Here is a 22,011-nt window from a genome sequence, read left to right as displayed (position 1 = left end):
AGTGATGAGCTATACTCTTTATATTCTTCTCAAAAATATTTATTGAATATGAGTTTTTTGAAATACTGATCTGATTGCTAAGGGCCACTAATACATCTCAAATACTGTTGTGACTGAGAACAGAGGTATCATTCCTAATTGACTGAACATGGTCTTCCATTATGCTTTACAGGAAAGAACAATATTGTTCCCACAAGCACTTAAAAATACATTTCAAAGGACACAGCCAAAAGTAAGGCCCTGTAAATTATGGAGAGGGAAACCTAAGTGGAGTCATCTTTTTAACTTACTTTGCTTAGAGCACAACCAAAACGTTGTCAAAAGAGTTGTAGAAAAGGAATAAAAGAGACAAAATAATGAAATTTCAGGGAATCTTAAGCTGGGTAATAGTGCTCTGAACTTGGAATTTAGGGGGCTTATTGCCTGCAGACTTGGTAGAACATTCCTTTCTGTTTAAAAAAAAAAAAAAAAAAACTGGCTTCTAGTGTTAAAACGTTCACTATGGAAGATAAATAAGTTACTGGTCAAAGCCAGCCTCTGAATGTCTAGCATTAAAATGCAAAAAGAAATCACTTCTGTTTATTCAAAGTTTACATCTCACCTGATCAAGTTGCTTATCTTTAAATATGAATTCTTATATCTCTTTTATATATGCAAACTGTAAGACAAATATTCTAGATTTACACTGTTCTGGCTAAATCTCTGCTGGCAGAGATTCTATATCTAATAGCAGGGCTCTTGTAATAATTTGCTGTTCCTCAATTTCTGGAACATAGATACAATGTATACATCTCCTCACAAGATTATTCCACAATGGAATAAAATAATGGCTGTGGAAATATTCCCAAAAAGGTATAATGTGCCATAAAATGCAAAGCTAAGATTTATTCAGTTGAGTATATATAACATTCCAAAAAGACAGGATACATTTTGTTACTTTGAGAAGAAATCATTTCCTTCTGAATTTTTCCCAGTTTCTTTCTACCACATCCCATGTTCTGTTATGTAGACTCTAGTGCAGTTGGTCCTCAGAAAGAACTCTACCTTGACTATTTGAAAGTCACCGAGTACAATGATTCTAGCCAAAGTGACCCATTTTAAAAGATGACCCATTTCAAAACCCATGAGTTATTATTCAAGCTGTTCTATATTTGAGAATTTGAAAGTTATTTCCTTTTCTTACAATCTCATTTGAATCAGTCTTTTATAAAAGGGAAATTTGATCTCTATTTTAATGAAATATAATGTGACATTTTTTCTTGCTAAAGCCTGCACTTTATGTTGAAAACTCTTCTCCACCTTCTGATGGTTTGTGTTTGTGCTTGGGTGTGTGTATGTGTGTGTGGTCAAAGCATTTGTGTGCAATATCATCTATGCCTCCTAAACATCCCTCATTTCTCACTTCCTCAGAAACAGCCTCTCTGAGCTTCAGCTTGAACTCTCCCTGTCACAACACTCATTCCCATCTTCAGGTGTCACGGTGAGCACCTGGAGGGCTGAGATTAGTCAGACTGAGTCACCCTCTTCCTCAGAGTGTGCTCAGTAAACACTCAAGGAGAGTGCCTGTGGGAGAGGGGATGGGAGAGAGAGAAGGAGAGGGAAAGGGGAGAATCATTTTAAGTATTTAATGGAAACATTTCAGGTATTGAATTTATCTTCTTTAAAAAAAAAAGAGTTGACTCCAAAAAGCAGCTCCCCCCTCTCCCCCGCCCTGTCACAGGATATAAAATCTACCATAAGTTTCTTTTGAGAAAGTTAAAACCTCAGGTGCTAATCACCAATCCCCCTTTCAGAAAGTTCAGGATGGGATCCTTTCAGCGCCACCACTGAATACAACTACCTTCAATCATCCTTTTCTGGGTCAGTTTCAGCTTCTCACACCCTTCTCCCTTCCCCCATAGGGACCAGGCAAAGTTTCCCAAAATAAAGGCACAGAGGAACAAATCCAGTTCTAATGGATGTACTTGCATCAGAGAATTACCCTAAATATTAGCTCCAAGCCACCACCAGCCACGGAGCGATTACAACTTTGGTGTCCCTTTAACATGACCCATAAACTATGAAAACCAACACTGGGAAAGAAAAATATAAGGTGTGTAGTCAGAGTCGGATGAAAAGTTCCTACTCTGGACCTACGTAAGTGGTATCTGAGTAAGCAATTGACTCTGTCACTTCAGGATGCAAAATAAAATTCAGCAGAGTCAAAGGAAAGCGTGGCAAAGACCTCCCCACTTAGAAAGAGGTCTCTTTTTCTAGTTTCCCCGCCTGCCTTACTTCCTTGTCTCCATTTCCCCAGCCAGTAACTCACCGAAAGCTTCCCTAGTCTGGCGGTTTCCCAACTCCCAACACGACACAGGATTTCTACCCGAATTCACCCCTGCAGCCTAGGTGTGGCTGCAAGGTTGGGGGCCACCAGCCGGAACGGAGGCCCTTAGGGCTCGGTGTTCTCCTCCCGGCTCCGGACGGTTTCGGCATCGCGGCGAAGCGGTCGCCTCGCGGAAGCTCCGAGGAAAGGGAACCCCGCCCGGCGCCGGGACAGTTCACCCCGCCGGAGCTCCGGGCCCCCCAGCCTACCTGCTGCACCTGGGCGGAGGCTCGGCCCAGGGTCACGGTCGCTAAACGCCCGCCCGCAGGCCCGAGCAAACAAAGGCGCTCCGGAGAGGGAACGCGCCTCCTTCCCCACCGCGCTCTCGGGCTGCGGGCAGCCCTGACCCGCGGCGGGTAGGGCGGCCCCAGCTTCCCGACGCCGGGCCGGGCGCGCTCCGGACCAGTGTCTGCTTCAGCCGTGCCTCCCCGGCCCCAGCGCGCATTCCAACCTGAGCCACCGTGCGAACGCGCGTGCCTTCACCTCCTCGCGACTCTCTTCCCCTCTCGGCCCTGGAAACCTCACCGAGGAGGCGGAACAGACTCCGAGTCTCCGGTCCTGCAGCCCGGGAATTGCTCCTGCGGAGAGGCGCGGCGCGGCAAGGCGGCCAGGCCGGGCAGGGGCGGGGCGGAGGCCGGGCGGTCCGGAGCCCTCCGCTGTGGACCGAGGGAGTCAGTCTCCCCTCACAAAGAACAAACCAGGCGGGGAGTTGAGATTTATCCCCGCCGAGCGGGCTAGAACTTACCACATTTAGTGATCCGGAAGAGAAGACTACATTTCCACCCACCAGGGGCCTGGGCCCCTGCTAGGATGCGGTGGGATGCAGAGCATTTTTTTAAATGGTACGATTGATCACATATATTAATTCCATATGAAACAACTGGTCTCCGTACAGTTTGCATTAGGAGGTAAAATTTGTTAGACAGGCGATCCATTCGTTCAGAACATGCAAAGGTTTACTCATCCGCGGGAGATAAGTTTTGACTGAGTTGCAGTTCTCTGAGCACCTTATTTTCCTTTTCAGAGCAAGAGGTCTAAGGGCAGGCTAGACTTTAAAAGATCTCTTGTCACACCACTTACGCCTCGAGCTTCTGGGGGCCTCAGTGACAAAAGAAGGAAACTCTAATCTGCAGCATACAGCTTCGCTACAGCGGTTCGTTTTAAGAATGCAGTGGGACGGTGGGGAGAGACTCACCCCGCCCCACCTTCAATCCCAACTTAATTTCAAAGAGAGCTTAAAGCAAAACTCACCAAGTTCAAGACCAGCTCCTCAAACTCCCAAATCGCAGGTCGGCTCTCCTCCTGGCAGCGAAGCTAAAGTCATGGGGGTCTCCGGAACAAAACTTGCCCGTTTAAAATCTTGGTCAGGGGCTGGGCAGCCGGCTCTCGGCTGGGCTCGCCTCCCCGGAGGGGAGCGGGCTGCAGAGGGCAGATTGCGGGGGACCCAATCAGGGGCTCCCAGCGGAGGGCGGGGGCGCGGCCAGCGTGCCGCGTTTCCTGCCCCTCTTGGCGTCACTGACGAAGCCCAGTCTGGCCTGACCTTTGACGCCACCCCTGCGTGTTGGGGAAGGTGATGGGTCCCGCCTGAGTCTATTCCTGTCGGTGCATGGCAACTCCAGGAAGTGCTTCTCCACACCTCTTTAGTTATTTGAGATCATGTAGTCAGATCATCAACTGTGAGCTAGGATCCGCATGAATGTCCTCTTTGAGGTGTTTTCCCCATTCAAAATACTTAATACATGTAATAGACAAAATCAGGAGAACATAAATTTCCACTGAATGGAAGAGATTATAAATAAATCCTTTATGGGTTTAGTTTTTTGTTCTCCAAATATTGTTCTAGCATCCTCCTCATAGAACAAATATCATTTAACAGAGGTGATATTTTGAACGACTTTGTAATTGTATATATTTGAGAACATGAGAGAAAACAAAAGCTTAACCCGTTACTTCAGTAAAATAAAAGCTTTGGATTTGTTATTGTAAAAGGAATGACAGGTAATGACTTAAAAGTAGATTACTGAGTCAGTTTGAAACTGTAAATACAACATTGTACATGTTATTTCTAACTAGATTTTTAAGAGGTTTTGTTATTGGTGTTTTTTTTTTTTTACGGTACGCGGACCTCTCACTGTTTTGGCCTCTCCTGTTGCGGAGCACAGGCTCCGGACGCGCAGGGTCAGCGGCCATGGCTCACGGGCCCAGCCTCTCCACGGCATGTGGGATCTTCCCGGACTGGGGCACGGACCCGTGTCCCGTGCATCGGCAGGTGGACTCTCAACCACTGCACCACCAGGGAAGCCCCTTAAGAGGTTTTGTAATTGCTTTCTTTAAGCTCCTTAGCATATTTTCAACCATGCAGTTATTTTCTTTCATATATTGACTGTAGAGAGCATGGCTCAGTACTGCTATTATCAACTCAGACCACGTGGCATGTCAGACCACAGATAGAAATATTTAGGTAATGTGATTTGTAAGGGAATCACTGACAGTGACCCATAAATAAGCTAATTTATTGTTAGTGCAGTGCAACTCCCTTTCCCTATGCAAATTAAAACCCTGCTGGTAAGTAAACCCACAGACATTCCCCCTACCCCCAGGTATCGTGTATGTTGTATTTATGTGCAAATGTTCAGTTGCCATTATATTCCTGTTGCGTCATCTGGAACTGAACCCACATAGGTGCAGGTGTCAGCATGTGTGTATTCCGCATGCTCGAACACATAGGACTGTACCCACAAAAAATACAAACTGAAACAAACATTGATAAATACATATAAAAATCACATATTTACATCAGCCTGTATGGAGATAGACAAGCCAGACAGAGAAATGCTTCAAAAGTAAGTCAGGAGATTGGTGAGAGGATGTGGGGCTTTTGGTGGGAGGAGGGGAGAGGGTGTGGATGAGAGATGGGGTGGTCCAGAATGCCTGCCCAGGTGCCCACACAGGAACATACATGCACAGGGACGGCGTCTTTGCCCATCTGGGAGAATGATTTCCTACAGCAGGCTGGCTTCCCATCCCACCCCAGAAGGAGAGGAAGAGGATGATAGATTGGATAGTATATAACAAAGTACTCAGTTTGTTTTGTTGGGAGGGAGTGCTTGAAATTAGTTGGAGATAAAATTAACTGATAGTAGTGAAGCTGATTTGACCATCAAAGAAGGAAGACAGAGTCGCCTTGCCCTCAGTGTCCACAGTAGCTGCTTGTGAACAGAGACCACTACAAAATTTATAAATGACTTTCAATCTCACCGTCAGGACTTTGCTTCAGAATTTAGGAAAGTGGTGGCAAAAAGAAAGCTGTAGCATCAAGATGGTAAACTTGAAAACTGAGAGGAATTGCAATTTGCATGTTAAATTTAGAAGGGAGAAGATAAGGCGGAGAAAGAGCAGAGGGAGAAGCAGATATAGGAGAGAGGACCAGAGAGTAGAGCATGTATTATTAGTTTTGGGGAAAAGAAGACTGAAACTAGTACAAGAGAACCTGGGAGATGGTGGGAGCAAAAGAGACCCAAAGAGAGAAGTGTTAGTGAAGTCATGAAAGGAGAAACTGGTTTGATAACTGCTACTTAATACCTAACACAGTTGAAGCATATCAACATAGTGCCATGCTTGACTTGTTAGCTTTCTGTAGAAGGTAGGAGGTTTCCTCACAGACCCTGTACAGGCCCTGTCCCATGAATTCAGACACACCACAGGCTGTGTGTTCTGAAACCAGTGAGCATCTATGCAAGGCCTGGGCAGCTAGAGAGGTGAGGTGGAATCCTGACTTAGTTCCTGCTGGCCACGAGATCGGGGCAAGCGACCCAACTTCTCTGTGCCCCATGGTAATTCCCGACTGGAAGGGTGCAGTGAGGACTGACTACAGAGCAGTAACATGTGTGAAGTGCTGAGCACGGCGCCTCATGGACTGGGTGGACAGCTGTCATCCTCACGCCACTGTGGGCTACAGAAAGCTCTCGCTTGGTGAGCTGGTCTTCATGCTATATCCCATCATCATCATTGCTATAAAAGGACCGGCTGTGTTTCACATCTTTAGAGATACATTTTCTGTTAATACAGCATCAGCAGTTAAAACAATGCAACAACTCCTTGGCTGTCTCCTCTTCCTCCTTTACTGCCCACCAGCCCCTCCTACCCCCACATGTATCCTTCTGGGTATTCTTTTCTCACCACACTTGCTGCTTGGTGATCTCATCCATTGCCTTTAATCCATGATTTATATTTCTAGTCTAGATTCTGAGCTCCAAACTTGAGTGTCTTCACTTAAGTGTCACATCAGTCTTAAGCTTAGCAGGTCTAAAATGGAATATTCAAATACATTTTTGTGAAATGGTGAATGGATGGGTGTTGGATGACCCCCAAGGGCCAGGATCCTCCTTCTTCTCACCAGTGGACCCAGCCCAGGGTGTTTGTTATGTGTCAATAACAGTCAGTGGCATTATGTCACTGTATAAATATCTGTGGATCTGTTTTCCCTACTCTTTTGAGAGTCCTCAGACCTCTTGAGGATGGAGAGCACATCCTAGTCATCTCCAGTTCCCTTGAAGAAGCCTCCCACAATGCCTTGCATGGAGTGAATACGTATTAATGGCTGGTTGAATTGAATTTTTGCTGAACGCTTCCCACATTCATCAAAAGTTCAAACTTTCGGTCCAAGAAGCCTCATCTACAGTACAATGGCCCCAGTGTACTTCTCCCTCGATGCCAACAAGGTCCAAATGCTGACATTGGAGGCACACTAGCCCCTTTCCTACAGCTCCTGCTTCTGCTCCTGTGGTTTGGCACCATTCACCAGCCTCCCTCAATTCCAGGATCTTGGCAGTTGGATGAAACCATACTAGGTATACCCAGAGCTGGAAGATGAAGGGAACTGACAGCACAAAGAGGTACTCACCCACAGGCCATTCTAAGAATGGTCATTTTGTTCCTTTCTCTTCACTTCTGCATGGGGGGAGGGACCTCCTCAACTCATCATCTCCTTCCACATCAATACATAGGGGCATCTCTCATGGGCCCCTATAACCCTCAGTAGGGGTCCCACAGGGACAGGGACAGTCTTGCTGGGACAGGCCCTGCTTGCTGGGACCCTTCTTGGTGCAGTAGAGCTGTACTGTGGATTGAGTGGGCCTCACTCGGGGGAGGGAGTGGGGGAAGAAGACTGGCAGGTGGGAGTGAGGCTGGCACAGGTTTCCTTTCCATGCTGCAAATGCTCAAACAGCCCCTGTGACAGTGACCTGGTACCAACTCCCTGCCATTAGATCCCTCAGCATTTCTTCTCCCCTCTCCACCTGCAGATCATATATCCACTTTCACACTCCCAGGGCCATACAACATTCTGTGCATGTTCCGAGGGGCTGCCTCTAAGTCTACCTTTTTCTCCCCAAGCTAGGAGCATATATCCAAATTGAGTGAACGAGTGATACTTGTGTAGGGACAATCTTGAATTCTACCTGATTAACACTTAACTTTTAAAAGACAATTGGCACCATCCTGCCCACAGTTATCTAAACTGAGAAAAACTATTTGGATCCTGTGAGGGGTGGTACAGAGGAAAAAAAGAAAATTACAGCACATGGAGATGTTCAGAAAACAGTTGTTGACTATGACATGGGGGCTACGTGCCTGGCCCAGATGCAATCATTTGAGTTAGAAATTTTGCACTTAAGTTTGGTTGTGCTGATATTTAAGGGACAACTAAAATCTAATTCTCTATTACCCTTTTCTTAATAGTTAATAATTACTAAGTGCTCATTGCCTGCTTTATGGAGCATACATGCTTCAAATCCTACTCAAATTAATTCTAAAAGGCAGTTATAGTCCTGCCTGAGATTTATATTGAGTATTATTTAAAATATGGACCATTAGTTAGGAATTAAAAATAGCTACAGTGAGATTTTTCTTATAACAGCACTTTTCAAAAGCCAATTCTAAAGTTCTTGACAAATCATGTGCTCTGAAAAAATATACATTTCATGAATCAGTCTTGATTGGTCTAATGGTCTAAGGACATAAAGCCCAATATTAATTAACACCTATTTGATCCTGCAGATATAGGGCTAAGGAATCCTAGAAAGAGCAATATCTCTGAGAAATATGTTTCTAGCATAATAAACAAACAAACAAACCCTCTTGGGAGGAAAGGAATTAATAGAATAATAGGATATCTGCTGGTAGATCTAGATACAAATAGGTCTGCAAAAAGGTACACAGGGTAAAGAAAGCAGTGTGTCTTTTCATCAATTTTTGATCTTTGACTATTTTATACACTTTTTTTTTAATCTTTGGGGATTTCCTTTTTGCAATAGATTTCCCTTTGCATGAGGCAGAAGCTTATTAACTCTTTCACAATTTCTTTTCCTTACGGGAGGATTATCAGGTTACTGGATACTCCTGTTGGAATTAGTACCAGTACTACCCTTTCCCATGAATTAAGGTAGTAATGGTTTTCCTATCAGCAGTATTCCAGGAGTCTACTTGGTACCAGAAATCTCTCCCATGAAGTTTTGTTATGTTTGGATTGCACATGTGCGGATACACCCTGGCTCTGAGATTTGATCCAGGTTCCTTGAATCCTAGGCATAAATGGCTGATGGTCTGAGCCACCCCTTTTTCTCCAACCTGCTTCCCTGTGTCCTTACTGTGCAGGCCCTGTCCCTTACAGAGCCATGCTGCAGAGTCAGAATATTGGTACTGTTTCAGTGGACTGACATTCACCCTTGGCACGTCAATTTCCCTGTCTCTAGTTTTAGAGCTCAAAGACCTGGACCTGACCTCTTTCTGGCAGCACCAAGTCAGCAGTTTGACCTCAATCAAGTCACTTAATGCTCTGAGTCCCAATTTCCTCTTCTGTGAAATGAGAATAACAATTAGTGCCTGCTCCTGCTTACAGAATTGGTGTCTGTTCCTTAAATCTACCTTCATCCATTCCATAAACATTTATTGAGAATTTCCTACTTGTAAGGCATGGGGACAAGGGATGGATGATAGGACATCTGCCCTGCAGAAGCTCTTTGTCAGGTGTTGAATGGATCAAGGAAGATGATATGCACATTTAAAAAAATAACTTTACTTCACATCATGAGGTTAGCTATTATTTTAAAAATGGAAACTAATATGTGTTGACGAGGATGTGGAGAAACTGGAACCCTGGTGCCTTGCTGGTGGAAATGTAAAATGGTACACAATATCGTGGTTCCTCAAAAAGCTAAAAATAGAATTACCTTATAATTTAGCAATTCTCCTTCTGTAATTTCCATCTGTAATTCTACCCAAAGGAAGTAAAAGCAATGACTCAACAAAGATTTGCAAACCAATGTTCACAATAGCCAAAAGGTGGAAACAACCCAAATGGCCATCAACAAGTGAATGGGTAAATGAAATATGGTCTAGGGCTTCCCTGGTGGCGCAGTGGTTGAGTCCGCCTGCCGATGCAGGGGACACGGGTTCGTGCCCCGGTCCGGGAAGATCCCACATGCCGCGGAGAGGCTGGGCCCGTGAGCCATGGCCGCTGAGCCTGTGCATCCGGAGCCCGTGCTGCGCAACGGGAGAGGCCACAACAGTGAGAGGCCCGCGTACAGCCAAAAAAAAATGGTCCATACAAACAATGGAAGATATTTAGCCTTAAACAGGAATGAAATCTGACACATGCTACATCATGGATGAACTTTGAATACATTATGTTAAGTGAAATAAGCCAGACGCAAAAGGACAAATTTTGTATGATTCCAATTATACGAGGTACCTAGGCAAAATCATAGAGACAGAAGGTAGAGTGGAAGTTACCAGGGCCTGGCGGGAGGAAGGAATGCAGAGTTAGTGTTTAATGGGTACGGAGTTTCAGTTTGGATTGATGGAAAAGTTCTGGTGATGGTTGCACAACATTGTGACTGTATTTTAATGCCACTTAAAAATTGTTTAAATGGTAAATTTTATGTTATGTATATTTTACCACAATTTTTTAAAAATTGGGGGAATTCCCTGAGTCCAGTGGTTAAGGACTCCACACTTTCACTGCCCAGGGCCTGGCCAGGTTCAATCCCTGGGTGGGGAAACTAAGATCCCACAAGACACGTGGCATGGCCAAAAAAAAAAAAAAAAATTATAATCCCTAAAATGCTACACAAATGCAGGTTTGTTAACTTGAATTAGGATTAATGGGATTTGGTTTATAATCAGCCCCTCTTTTAAAAAGTGCAGTATGCGTGAAATTACTTTGTCATTATTTATTATATGATATTGAAGAGTGAGCCAGATAAACTTTAGTGATTACTTATGCCCCATCCTTCTCTAAAAAGAATTTAAGGTTGTTTACCCTAAACACATCAGAGTAATGAGATCAAATCCAATTAACATCAGACAAAATACAGAAACTAAGATATAAAAGTGGAGAAGACAGAACAGATGGCTTATCAGCAACTGAGCAAAACTTTCAACTGTTAGCCTTCCAGGAGACAGAGAACGGTTTATATTCATCAGACCTTTTATTAATGCTTAAAATATCACTGATTTCAACAAGGTCATTGTATGGGTCCATAGTGTTTCATGTTGTTACCATTTATAGTTCTGGGAATTTATTAAGCAATTATGCAACACCTAACCAAAACAGAAGAAGGATGTGAAACTAAGAACATGTTTTCCTAAGTCTGAACCCTCAGGACCTATTCAGTGCTGAATGAAATGGGCTCCTGGACATTTCTCGTCCCCGTTGGCCAACTCGGTCTCCTGAACCTTCCCCTCGGCTCCTGCATGGAGTCTCACCGTAGCCTGGCGTGACAACCGTCTCCTCCATCCGGCTCCCCCTGACTCCCACACTTCCCACCCAGACCCTGCCCCAGCACCTGGTTCCCACAAGGCCCCGGGTGTAGCCATGACTCCTAGCCCTGCTCCTGTTTCCTTCCTCCTGGAACACCCTCCTGTCTTGCTGCAAGTCGGCACCTCTTACACAGGACAGTCCAGATCTCACCTCCACCAAGACCTCTCCAGCCCATGCTGATTCCTTCTCCTTGCTGTCCTATTGTACATGCAGTCACACATTCACTGTTTAGTTAATTGAGGGTGTAAATGGACAGAAAATCTTAACGACCTTTGCTTCTTTTCTTATGAGAAATGAGAAGCAAGGTGTGATTAGACCAAAGACCACATCATACATTTTATTTAAAATGATTTATTTACAACGGAGTATTGCTTAGCCATAAAAAGAAACGAAATTGAGTTATTTGTAGTGAGGTGGATGGACCTAGAGACTGTCATACAGAGTGAAGTAAGAAAGAGAAAAACAAATACCGTATGCTAACACATATATCTGGAATCTTAAAAAAAAAAAGGGTTCTGAAGAACCTAGGGGCAGGACAGGAATAAAGATGCAGACGTAGAGAATGGACTTGGGGACGTAGGGAGGGAGAAGGGTAAGCTGGGACGAAGTGAGAGAGTGGCATGGACATATATACACTACCAAATGTAAAACAGATAGCTAGTGGGAAGCAGCCACATAGCACAGGGAGATCAGCTCGGTGCTTCGTGACCACCTAGAGGGGTGGGATAGGGAGGGTGGGAGGGAGATGCAAGAGGGAGGAGATATGGGGATATATGTATAGGTATAGCTGATTCGCTTTGTTATACAGCAGAGGCTAACACACCATTGTGAAGCAATTATACTCCAATAAAGATGTTAAAAATAAATTTTTAAAAATTCTGTATTTATAGAGTGACCTATGAGAGCCAGTAGGGATACTCAGGATGATCTAATTCAGCCTTTTGACACATGAAGAAATGGAGACCCTGAGAAAGAAAATGTCTTGCTCAAAGTTACCCTACATATTAGAAGCAGAAATAGACTTGGAAACCTATTTTCGTGAAACCCAGTATTTTTATATCACCATGCTAGTTTCATTTTAATTTGTGTTTTATTTCATAATCAGCAAACAGGACTTTAGATGCACCCCAAACATAGGCCAAGAGGAGCAACATAATGTAGTGGGAAGAACACGGACTTTGCCAAAGCCAGAGACCTTGGACAAGTCAGTGCATGGCCCTGGAGCTTTCTTTTTCCATCTGTAATATAAGGATTAACTGATGGTCTTTAAGTTTATATCTGCTTCTGGCATTTTATGAATGTACTAGACTGTTGGCCCAGCCCCACCAAAGAATTTACAAGTACTGGGAGAGCATACATCACTCACCTTTGCTCCCTCCTCCACACTGTCGTCCTTGGCCTGGGACAGTTCCCTGTCCTTGTCCCCTTGCTTGCTTTTTTCAAAACTCTGATTAAACTTCACTCAACTCAAAATCGACAGTGTCCCCTCCCTTCTGTGCTCCTGACTCCTCTGGCTACCTGGTACCTATCACTCTGCACAGGAGTCACTGATTTTCTTGTCTCTGCCATTAGACTATGAACTCCTTAAGGCCTGGCATTTTGGTACATTTCTCTGTCCCAAGTGCCTATCATGGTGCCTGGCTCATAATAGGGAGCTAGTACACGCTTGGTAAATGGATCTAATGGTTTTTGTCTGGGAAGCAAGGATAAGACTGTGGTACTAATTTCACCTGAAGCTGTTGGAAAGAGTTTTCATGGAAAAGGGAGAAATGGAACTTTCAGGAATGACTAGAATTTGAAAAGAAGTATAAAATAATGATACCATTGGCCTAAATAAAGGGGGGTAGGTGGCTCAAAGGAATGGATCAGCTCAGTGTTACTTAGCCAAATAAGGGAACATCCGCATTAGAATCATGTGGGGTGCTTGTGAAAATTACAGATTCTACCTCTGTATTTCATCCATTGCTCCCCATTCTGAATCTGTGGCTCTGTACTTACCTTTTGAGCAAGCCCCCTAGGAAGATTCTTTTCACATGAATGGAGAGTCTTGAAATCCTGGGAGGAATATTGACAGTTGTGGGCAACTGAAAGCTATTTTAAGTTTTTGAAGAGGGAGAATGATGGCATAATGGACTTGAAGCTTTAGGAAGGGAATAGACTGGAGGTCTGTAAAATAGATTGATGGGAGTGAGATCTCAGAGGCAAGAGTGAGCGGCTAGGAGTACACCAATGTATTCAAGATGAGAAGACTCGGGAGTTTGCTCTGTATTGGTGGCGTCGGCAATGGAAAATAAGCAGGGACTCCAAGAGGTGTGTTCAGAGATGAAAAGATGAGGCTTGGTGACAGATTGAATGTAAGCGATAATGGCAGGGAGGAGTTTGCAATGACAACTGTGTTTTAGGGACCCTAGAGTTATGACCCTTCCACAGATATGCATGCTGTTTCTGTCTGATGAGTTCTATTTCAGCCTGAGGTAATGAGGTGTCTGGGAGGCATCCAGGTGAAGACATATGTAGACCATTGGCAACATGGGCTTGAGCATGACCAAAAGTCTGGCAGGAAAATGATCATGTGGGAGAGTCAACAGCATGAGGGAAGAGGAGGGAAGGAAGTCTGGAAACCTGAGTTCAGACCTTGGGGGAGCAGCAACATTAGACACAAGGAGGAAGATGAAGCAAGGAAGGAATAGAGAAGAAACAGAGAGGTGGGTGGTGAATGAAGATTGAATAATAAAGAGAAACCAAAGGAAGAGAAAGGTTTAAGATGAGTATCCATTACATCAGATGCTCTAGGGTTTGAAACGGATAAGAATAGACCTTTCCATTTGGCAAAGAGAGTATTAGATGAAAACTAGCTTTTTTAAAGTGAAAATCTATAATACTTTCTGACGCGAGTGATATGATAGAATACAAGGAGTAAATGAAATCTCTTGACGGCAAATTGTATTGACAGGTAATGAGCAAAAATATATTTCTAACAGACTGGTTTCCAAAAGGATACTCTTCTATTGGAGAGCTGGGAAATTGGGGAGGGGGCGAGGGGCAAGGGTTAAAAGGGGGAGCAGATTAAGGTGTGTGGGCAAAGAAGAAACTTATCAGGAGATCCTAACATGTACATACTACATTAATGATCTTGCTTACCAAATAGGGCTGCATTCATTTTTTTTTTTTTTTTTTTTTTTTAATTAATTTTGTATCCTGCTACTTTACCAAATTCATTGATTAGCTCTAGTAGTTTTCTGGTGGCATTTTTAGGATTCTCTATGTATTGTATCATGTCATCTGCAAACAGTGACAGTTTTATTTCTTCTTTTCCAATCTGTGTTCTTTTTATTTCTTTTTCTTCTCAGATTGCTGTGGCTAGGGCTTCCAAAACTATGTTGAATAATAGTGGTGAGAGTGAACATCCTTGTCTTGTTCCTGATCTTAGAGGAAATGCTTTTGGTTTTTCACCATTGAGAATGATGTTTGCTGTGGGTTTGTCATATATGACCTTTATTATGTTGAGGTAGATCCCTTCTATGCCCACTTTCTGGAGAATTTTTATCATAAATAGGTGCTGAATTTTGTCAAAAGATTTTTTTGCATCTATTGAGATGATCATATGGTTTTTAGTCTTCAATTTGTTAATATGGTGTATGACATTGATTGATTTGTATATATTGAAGAGTCCTTGCATCCCTGGGATAAATCCCGCTTGATCATGGTGTATGATCCTTTTAATGTGTTGTTGGATTCTGTTTGCTAGTATTTTGTTGAGGATTTTTGCACCTATATTCATTAGTGATATTGGTCTGTAATTTTCTTTTTTTGTAGCATCTTTGTCTGGTTTTGGTATCAGGGTCATGGTGGACTCATAGAATGAGTTTGGGAGTGTTCCTTCCTCTGCAATTTTTTGGAAGAGTTTGAGAGTTCCTTCCTCTGCAATTTTTTGGAAGAGTTTGAGAAGGATGGGTGTTAGCTCAAACATTCTCTAAATGTTTGATAGAATTCACCTGTGAAACCATCTGGTGCTGGACTTTTGTTTGTTGGAAGATTTTTAATCACAGTTTCCATTTATTACTTGTGATTGGTCTCTTCATATTTTCTGTTTCTTCCTGGTTCAGTCTTGGAAGATACCTTTCAAAGAATTTGTCCATTTATTCCAGGTTGTCCATTTTATTGGCATAGAGTTGCTTGTAGTAGTCTCTTAGGATGCTTTGTATTTCTGTGGTGTTTGTTTTAACTTCTCCTTTTTCATTTCTAATTTTATTGATTTGAGTCCTCTCCTTCTTTTTCTTGATGAGTCCTGATAATGATTTATCAATTTTGTTTATCTTCTCAGAGAACCATTTAATTTTATTGATCTTTGCTATTGTTTTCTTTGTTTCTATTTCATTTATTTCTGCTCTGATCTTTATCATTTCTTTCCTTCTGCTAACTTTGGGTTTTCTTTGTTCTTCTTTCTCTAGTTTCTTTAGGTATAAGGTTAGATTGTTTACTTGAGATTTTTCTTGTTTCTTGAGGTAGGCTTGTATTGCTATAAACTTCCCTCTTAGAACTGCTTTTGCTGCATCCCATAGGTTTTGGATCATTGTGTTTTCATTGTCATTTGTCTCTAGATATTTTCTGATTTCCTCCTTGATTTCTTCAGTGATCTCTTGGCTATTTCATAATGTATTGTTTAGCCTCCATGTGTTTGTGTTTTTTAAGTTTTTTTCCCTGTAGTTCACTTCTAATCTCACAATGTTGTGCTCAAAAAGATGCTTGATATGATTTCAATTTTCTTAAATTTACTGAGGCTTTATTTGTGACCCACGATGTGATCTATGCTGGAGAATGTTCTGTGCACAGTGGAGAAGAAAGTGTAATCTGCTGTTTTTGGATGGAATGTCCTATAAATATCAATTACATCTATCTGATCTATTGTGTCATTTAAAGCTTCTGTTTCCTTATTAATTTTCTGTTTGGATGATCTGTCCATTGGTGTAAGTGAGGTGTTAAAGTCCCCCACTATTATTGTGTTACTGTCGATTTCCTCTTTTATAGCTGTTAGCATTTGCCTTATGTACTGAGGTGTTCCTATGTTGGGTGCATATATATTTATAATTGTTATATCTTCTTCTTAGATTGATCCCTTGATCATTATGTAGTGTCCTTCCTTGTCTCTTGTAACATTCTTTATTTTAAAGTCTATTTTATCTGATACAAGTATTGCTACTCCAGCTTTCTTTTGATTTCCATTTGCATGGAATATCTTTTTCCATCCCCTCACTTTGTCTGTATGTGTCCCCAGGTCTGAATTGGTCTCTTGTAGACAGCATATATATGGATCTTGTTTTTGTATCCATTCAACAAGGCTGTGTCTTTTGGAGCATTTAATCCATTTACGTTTAAGGTAATTATTGATATGTATGTTCCTATGACCATTTTCTTAATTGTTTTGGGTTTGTTTTTGTAGGTCTTTTTCTTCTTTTGTGTTTCCCACTTAAAGAAGTTCCTTTAGCATATGTTGTAGAGCTGGTTTGGTGATGCTGAATTCTCTTAGCTTTTGCTTGTCTGTAAAGCTTTTGATTTCTCCATCGAATCTGAATGAGATCCTTGCCAGATAGACTTAATCTTGGTTGTAGTTTCTACCTTTTCATCACTTTAAGTATATCATGCCACTCCCTTCTGGCTTGTAGAGTTTCTGCTGAGAAATCAGCTGTTAACCTTATGGGAGTTCCCTTGTTGCTTTCAATAATTTTTCTTTGTCTTTAATTTTTGCCAGTTTGATTACTATGTGTCTCAGTGTGTTTCTCCTTGGGTTTATCCTGTATGGGACCCGCTGCACTTCCTGGACTTGGGTGGCTATTTCCTTTCCCATGTTAGGGAAGTTTTCAACTATAATCTCTTCAAATATTTTCTCTGGTCCTTTCTCTCTCTCTCCTCCTTCTGGGACCCCTATAATGTGAATGTTGTTGCGTTTAATGTTGTCCCAGAGGTCTCTTAGGCTGTCTTCATTTCTTTTCTTTCTTTTTTCTTTATTCTGTTCCACAGCAGTGAATTCCACCATTCTGTCTTCCAGGTCACTTATCTCTTCTTCTGCCCCAGTTATTCTGTTATTGATTCCTTCTAGTGTAGTGTTCATTTCAGTTATTGTATTGTTCATCTCTGCTTGTTTGTTCTTTAATTCTTCTAGGTCTTTGTTAAACATTTCTTGCATCTTCTCGATCTTTGCCTCCATTCTTTTTTCGAGGTCCTGGATCATCTTCACTATCATTATTCTGAATTCTTTTTCTGGAAGGTTGCCTATCTCCACTTCATTTAGTTGTTTTTCTGGGGTTTTATCTTGTTCCTTCATCTGGTACATAGCCCTCCACCTTTTCATCTTGTCTATCTTTCTGTGAATGTGGTTTTTGTTCCACAGGCTGCAGGATTGTAGTTCTTCTTGCTTCTGCTGTCTCTGCATTCATTTTTTTAAAAGTCTTTCCTTTCTTGCCTCTCGCTTACGGTATCATCTTAAACAAACACGAGCTGTCATATAGGATGGAACCAGATCTCCAAAGCTCTTTTTTTATGCTACCTTGAAATATGGCTTCAGAGAAGAAACAGTCCCTTAAAACACATTATGCCTCCATTTTCTCCTTAATGACCTGGGGGTATGGGTGAGGGGAGAACCACTTTTACATGTAAAACAAAGCCAGAGTATACATTTAGTGTAGACTGCATTCATGCGGGCTGATCTGGTGTTGTGAACCCCATCCTAATTACAGCGTTCCACCTCTGGGTAGATGTCCACCAGGGCATAAGTTGCTCTAGGTGTTTAAGGTTTTAAAATGACTTGAGTACTCCCAATGTTTTCTGTTTTTTATCTACATTATATATACTTGATGACTTTAGATATTAAATCCTTGATTTTTTTTCTGTGAACAAAGTTATGTGTTTTGGAATAATAAAGCAGGCAATCGTCAGCTAGAATCATCGATTCTCTCCCATTTTATAAAGTTATTTGAAAGGAAAACAAAGGAGAAGAAAGATAAAAGAATGGTTAACAGTGGTATGAGAACTTTTTTTTTTTAATCTGAACAGAAATGAAGGCTACCAGTGTTCAGGAGACTTTCTATTGTTGGAGTTTTATCCATTGCACTCAAATAAGTAAAATGAAGCAGTTGGAACTGGGATATGACCTGACAAGGGACTTTTTTTCTTCTGAGTTGTGGATTTTTTCTTGTGTCAGATTCGTAAAGACTCCTAGGGGTCTCTAAGTTCTTATATTAACTGTTGGATGATAAGATTGATTTCTGCCCACCACCTAGTTGTTTCTGCCTTGTGACTTCATTTAGTCGTCAACACATTCTTAAACAGCCTTGCCAAGTTGCTTAAGCCCAGTGCTTCACGGAGACATAAGAGGCTGGCTGTACTCTGGCTTTCTATGAATGCTTAACTGTTTCTGTGGTCGTACTTTATGTCATGGCTCATAGAAACAGACTGGTATTGAGGCCTATATTTCCTTCTGACATAGTAACTATCATCATTTCAGGATGATTTACAAAAAGCAAAGGAACCTCTTAACTCAGAGACACCGTTAAGCTAAATATGATCTTAGAGTAACTTTTTTGGTAGAATTATACTTCTTACAATTGTATCCTTGGTCAATGGCTATCCTTTATCAGTCTTGCCTTATAACAAGCATTTATAAATAGATATGGAAATTGTCATTTTTAAGAAAGAATAATTGTTGAGCTATAAAATAGGTAGATTATAGCATTTATTTATATCTCTCAAATGGGGTTTATATGTCATTACCTCCAGTAACATTCATTTTAAAACGTCATGTAAACTATTTTTTTTAATTAGAAAAGCAGTAGATGTTTAAAGTTTTTGTTTAAATCAAAGATTGAAAAAGGGTGCAGAATAAAATGTAAAAATTCTCCTCTATTTCTAGTCTTCAGTATCACTTTCTAAAAGCAATCACTGTTAACAATGTTTTTTTAATTTATTTTTTATTGAAGTATAGTTGAATTACAATGTTGTGTTAATTACTGCTGTACAGCAAAGTGACTCAGTTATACATATATATATATACATTCTTTTTCATAGTCTCTTCCATCATGGTTTATCACAGGATATTGAGTATATTTCCCCAAGGTCCTAGTGCTATACAGTAGAACCTTGCTATTTATCCATTTTACATATACCGGTTTGCATCTGCTAATCCCAAACTCCCACCCCTACCCTCTCCCACCCCCCTTGTTAACAATGTTTTAAGTTTCTTTGCATGAATTTTCTAAGCATATACAATTTTACATATATGTATGCATATACGCTCATTTTACACATAGTATAAATTTTATACAAATAGTCACTCTGCAAACTGTTGTACATCTTGGTTATTTTTTTAAATTCACTTAAAATACATTGACTGTGTCATGTCAGCATGATTCAGTCAGCTTCATTCTTTTTAAAAACTGCATAGCATTTCATTATATGTATGTACCATAATTTAAGTAATTTCCAGTTTATATCTGGTTGTTGTCGTTCTATTGTTCTAATTACAAACAATGAACGTACTTAGAAGTGAAATTACTGAGTCAAGGAGCATGTGTTTTAAATTTTGGTGAGATATTTCCAAGTTATCTTGCACAAATCTGTACTTTCACCAATGTTATCCGAGTGTGTTTCCATATCTTCATCTGCCGGTCTTCCTTTGAGGTTTGCAATGTCTGCCATATTATAGAAGTTGAAAATTGTACTTCTTTTTAATATGTTTTTGTTGGATTCATATATATTGAGCATTTTTTTCATAAGACTAATAGCCATTTATGTATTTGTGTGAATTTCCTACATTGTGTCCTTTATTTGTCCCTTGTCATACCCATTCTTATGAGAGGAAAAGAAACTCTTTTCTAGGGTAGGCTACTGTTTAATAGATAATCCACCAACAGCTCACAGGAAACCATAAATGTATATATTCTACATGTGAACAGTTGTACTGATTCACTTGGAGGCCTGAAAGAAAGCCCTAAAAAAAGTATGGCCACACAGCCTGAGGAGAGAAAGAAAGCAGTCTGTCTGGAGATAGATGTGGGGACCGGCCTCACTCTTTCTATTAGTTTTCTATTACTGTATCAAAAAATGACCGCAAACTTAGCAGCTCAGCCCACAATTGCCCTGGGACAGGAGTCCAGGCATAACAAGACTGGCTTTTTGCTCAAGTCCCACTGATAAAATCAAGGTGTTGGCCAGTTGCACTTCTTAGAAGGTATCCTCTTCGGAGTTCATATGGTTGTGGCTGAATTCAGTACCTTGCAACCACAGACTAGTGCTTCTGTTTCCTTGCTGACTGTCTTCTGGGGGCCATTTGGCCCCTAGAGGCTGCCTGCCTTCCTCGCCACATGCCCTCCCCCCATCTCCAAACCCAGCAAAGGAGAATCTCCCTTGTGCTAACGCCTTCGCATGCTTCCAATTTCTCTGACTTTTAGACCCAGACCTAAAGGGTCCATGAGATTAGGATGTGCCCAACCTGGTAATCTACCTATCTTAAGGTCAGCTGATTTGGAACAAAACCGAATGACAAAATACTTTCCCAGCAGCACTTAAGTTAGTGTTTGATTGACTAACTGGGAGGATGTGTGTGTGTGTACCAGGGACCAGAAATCTTGGGGGCCATGTTAGAATTCTGCCTACCACACCTCCCACCTGCCTTTCTCAGGGGAAGCAGACAGAGCTCATGTCTTCTGGCTGAGGAACTCAATCACACGGAGACATGGAATGCCAGAGGAAGGGAGCAGGAAACCACATGTGCAACGTAGGGATCAGGCAGACCTTCCTGACCAAGGATCCCAACCTGGTATTTCTGACTCCAATGTCTGCCCTCTTGACCCCCTTGCTATGGCTCACAAACAGGTCATTCTCTGGCTACATAAATGAATTTTGAGTCGTTTAACTTTGCCATTTCTTCTCGTGCCAGTGTGATCAGAGTGTGCTTTTGTGAGATGTTGGCCTTGGGTGTTCAACAGAACGGAATGAACTGACCACAACCTAAGTAGATGAGCCACTAAGGGGAACTGTATTGATGACCATTATTCTAAAAGAATTCTAAAACACTGCTTCCCACCCCCACCCCACCTCTGTCTCTCTCTTTCTTTCATCTTCCCACCTGCTGCTGATTTAGGCGCATTATACGTGACTTGCTTGAGACGGAAGAGACTTATATAAAAGAGATTAAAAACATAATTGACGTAAGTAGATTTGGGGCGGGGGGACATTAAGCATGTATTCAAACTGGAAAAGTTTTGTTGCAGATAGAAACTCAAAATAGTTGCCATATGTCTCTAGAATCCCCACCAAAGTTTCAGGTCTTGTAATATCACAAGTGGTTTTTTCAGTATGAATAAGAACGTTCTTATGACTATTGATTCATGTAACAAAATAACTTTCAATGGATTGTACCAATTCACATGATTCTAGCAGTGCCCACCTAGGTTCACCATATGCTTGCCAACAGTGGGTATGATAATTTAAATGTTTTTGATAAATAAATGAGAATTGTTTCTTATTGTTTTAAGTAGCATTTTTTGCTTGAGTGAAAATTTATATTTTCTCTATTTTCCTAAGGTAATAATCTTGAGAAATAAACTATATGTACAAAGTTATAATAGAAATTTTTTACAATAAAACATCAGAAGAAAACCAAATGTCCAGGGAATGGAATGGTTGATAAAGTCTTATATACATGCTAAATGATACATTATTCAACTGTTACAAAATAATTATTTTTAATAATATACAGCAACATTGAAATGAATGCTTGTAAGATTAAATTTAAAACAATATATGTAGAAATTTATAAGAGTCTAAAATG

At 41.4% G+C, this 22,011-nt stretch overlaps 2 protein-coding genes across 21 annotated transcripts in view; one reads left to right on the top strand and one right to left on the bottom strand.

Annotated features, from left to right (window-relative positions):
* B3GNT5 (UDP-GlcNAc:betaGal beta-1,3-N-acetylglucosaminyltransferase 5) overlaps nucleotides 1–3,991 on the bottom strand; it is a 64,158-nt gene extending 60,167 nt beyond the window's left edge. For 3 of the 17 annotated variants that reach the window (XM_033403118.2, XM_033403119.2, XM_033403120.2), the window contains exon 1: nucleotides 3,617–3,976. The gene's annotated coding sequence lies outside the window, so the exon portion shown is untranslated. The other 14 variants (XR_004476033.2, XR_004476035.2, XM_049709937.1 and 11 more) reach the window with 11 other exon arrangements.
* Nucleotides 1–22,011, top strand: part of MCF2L2 (MCF.2 cell line derived transforming sequence-like 2) — a 224,644-nt gene that overhangs the window by 153,545 nt on the left and 49,088 nt on the right. For all 4 annotated transcript variants that reach the window (XR_004476032.2, XM_012536226.3, XM_033403114.2 and 1 more), the window contains exon 16: nucleotides 21,322–21,388. Coding sequence is in view for 3 of the 4 variants with exons in the window: in XM_012536226.3 (XP_012391680.2) it covers nucleotides 21,322–21,388 (67 nt within the window). In the remaining variant the exon portion in view is untranslated. The remainder of the gene's footprint in view (nucleotides 1–21,321; nucleotides 21,389–22,011) is intronic.

Source organism: Orcinus orca, chromosome 5, assembly GCF_937001465.1.
Source record: "Orcinus orca chromosome 5, mOrcOrc1.1, whole genome shotgun sequence".
Classification (NCBI taxonomy): Eukaryota; Metazoa; Chordata; class Mammalia; order Artiodactyla; family Delphinidae; genus Orcinus; species Orcinus orca.
This window is presented reverse-complemented; position numbering and strand designations above follow the sequence as displayed.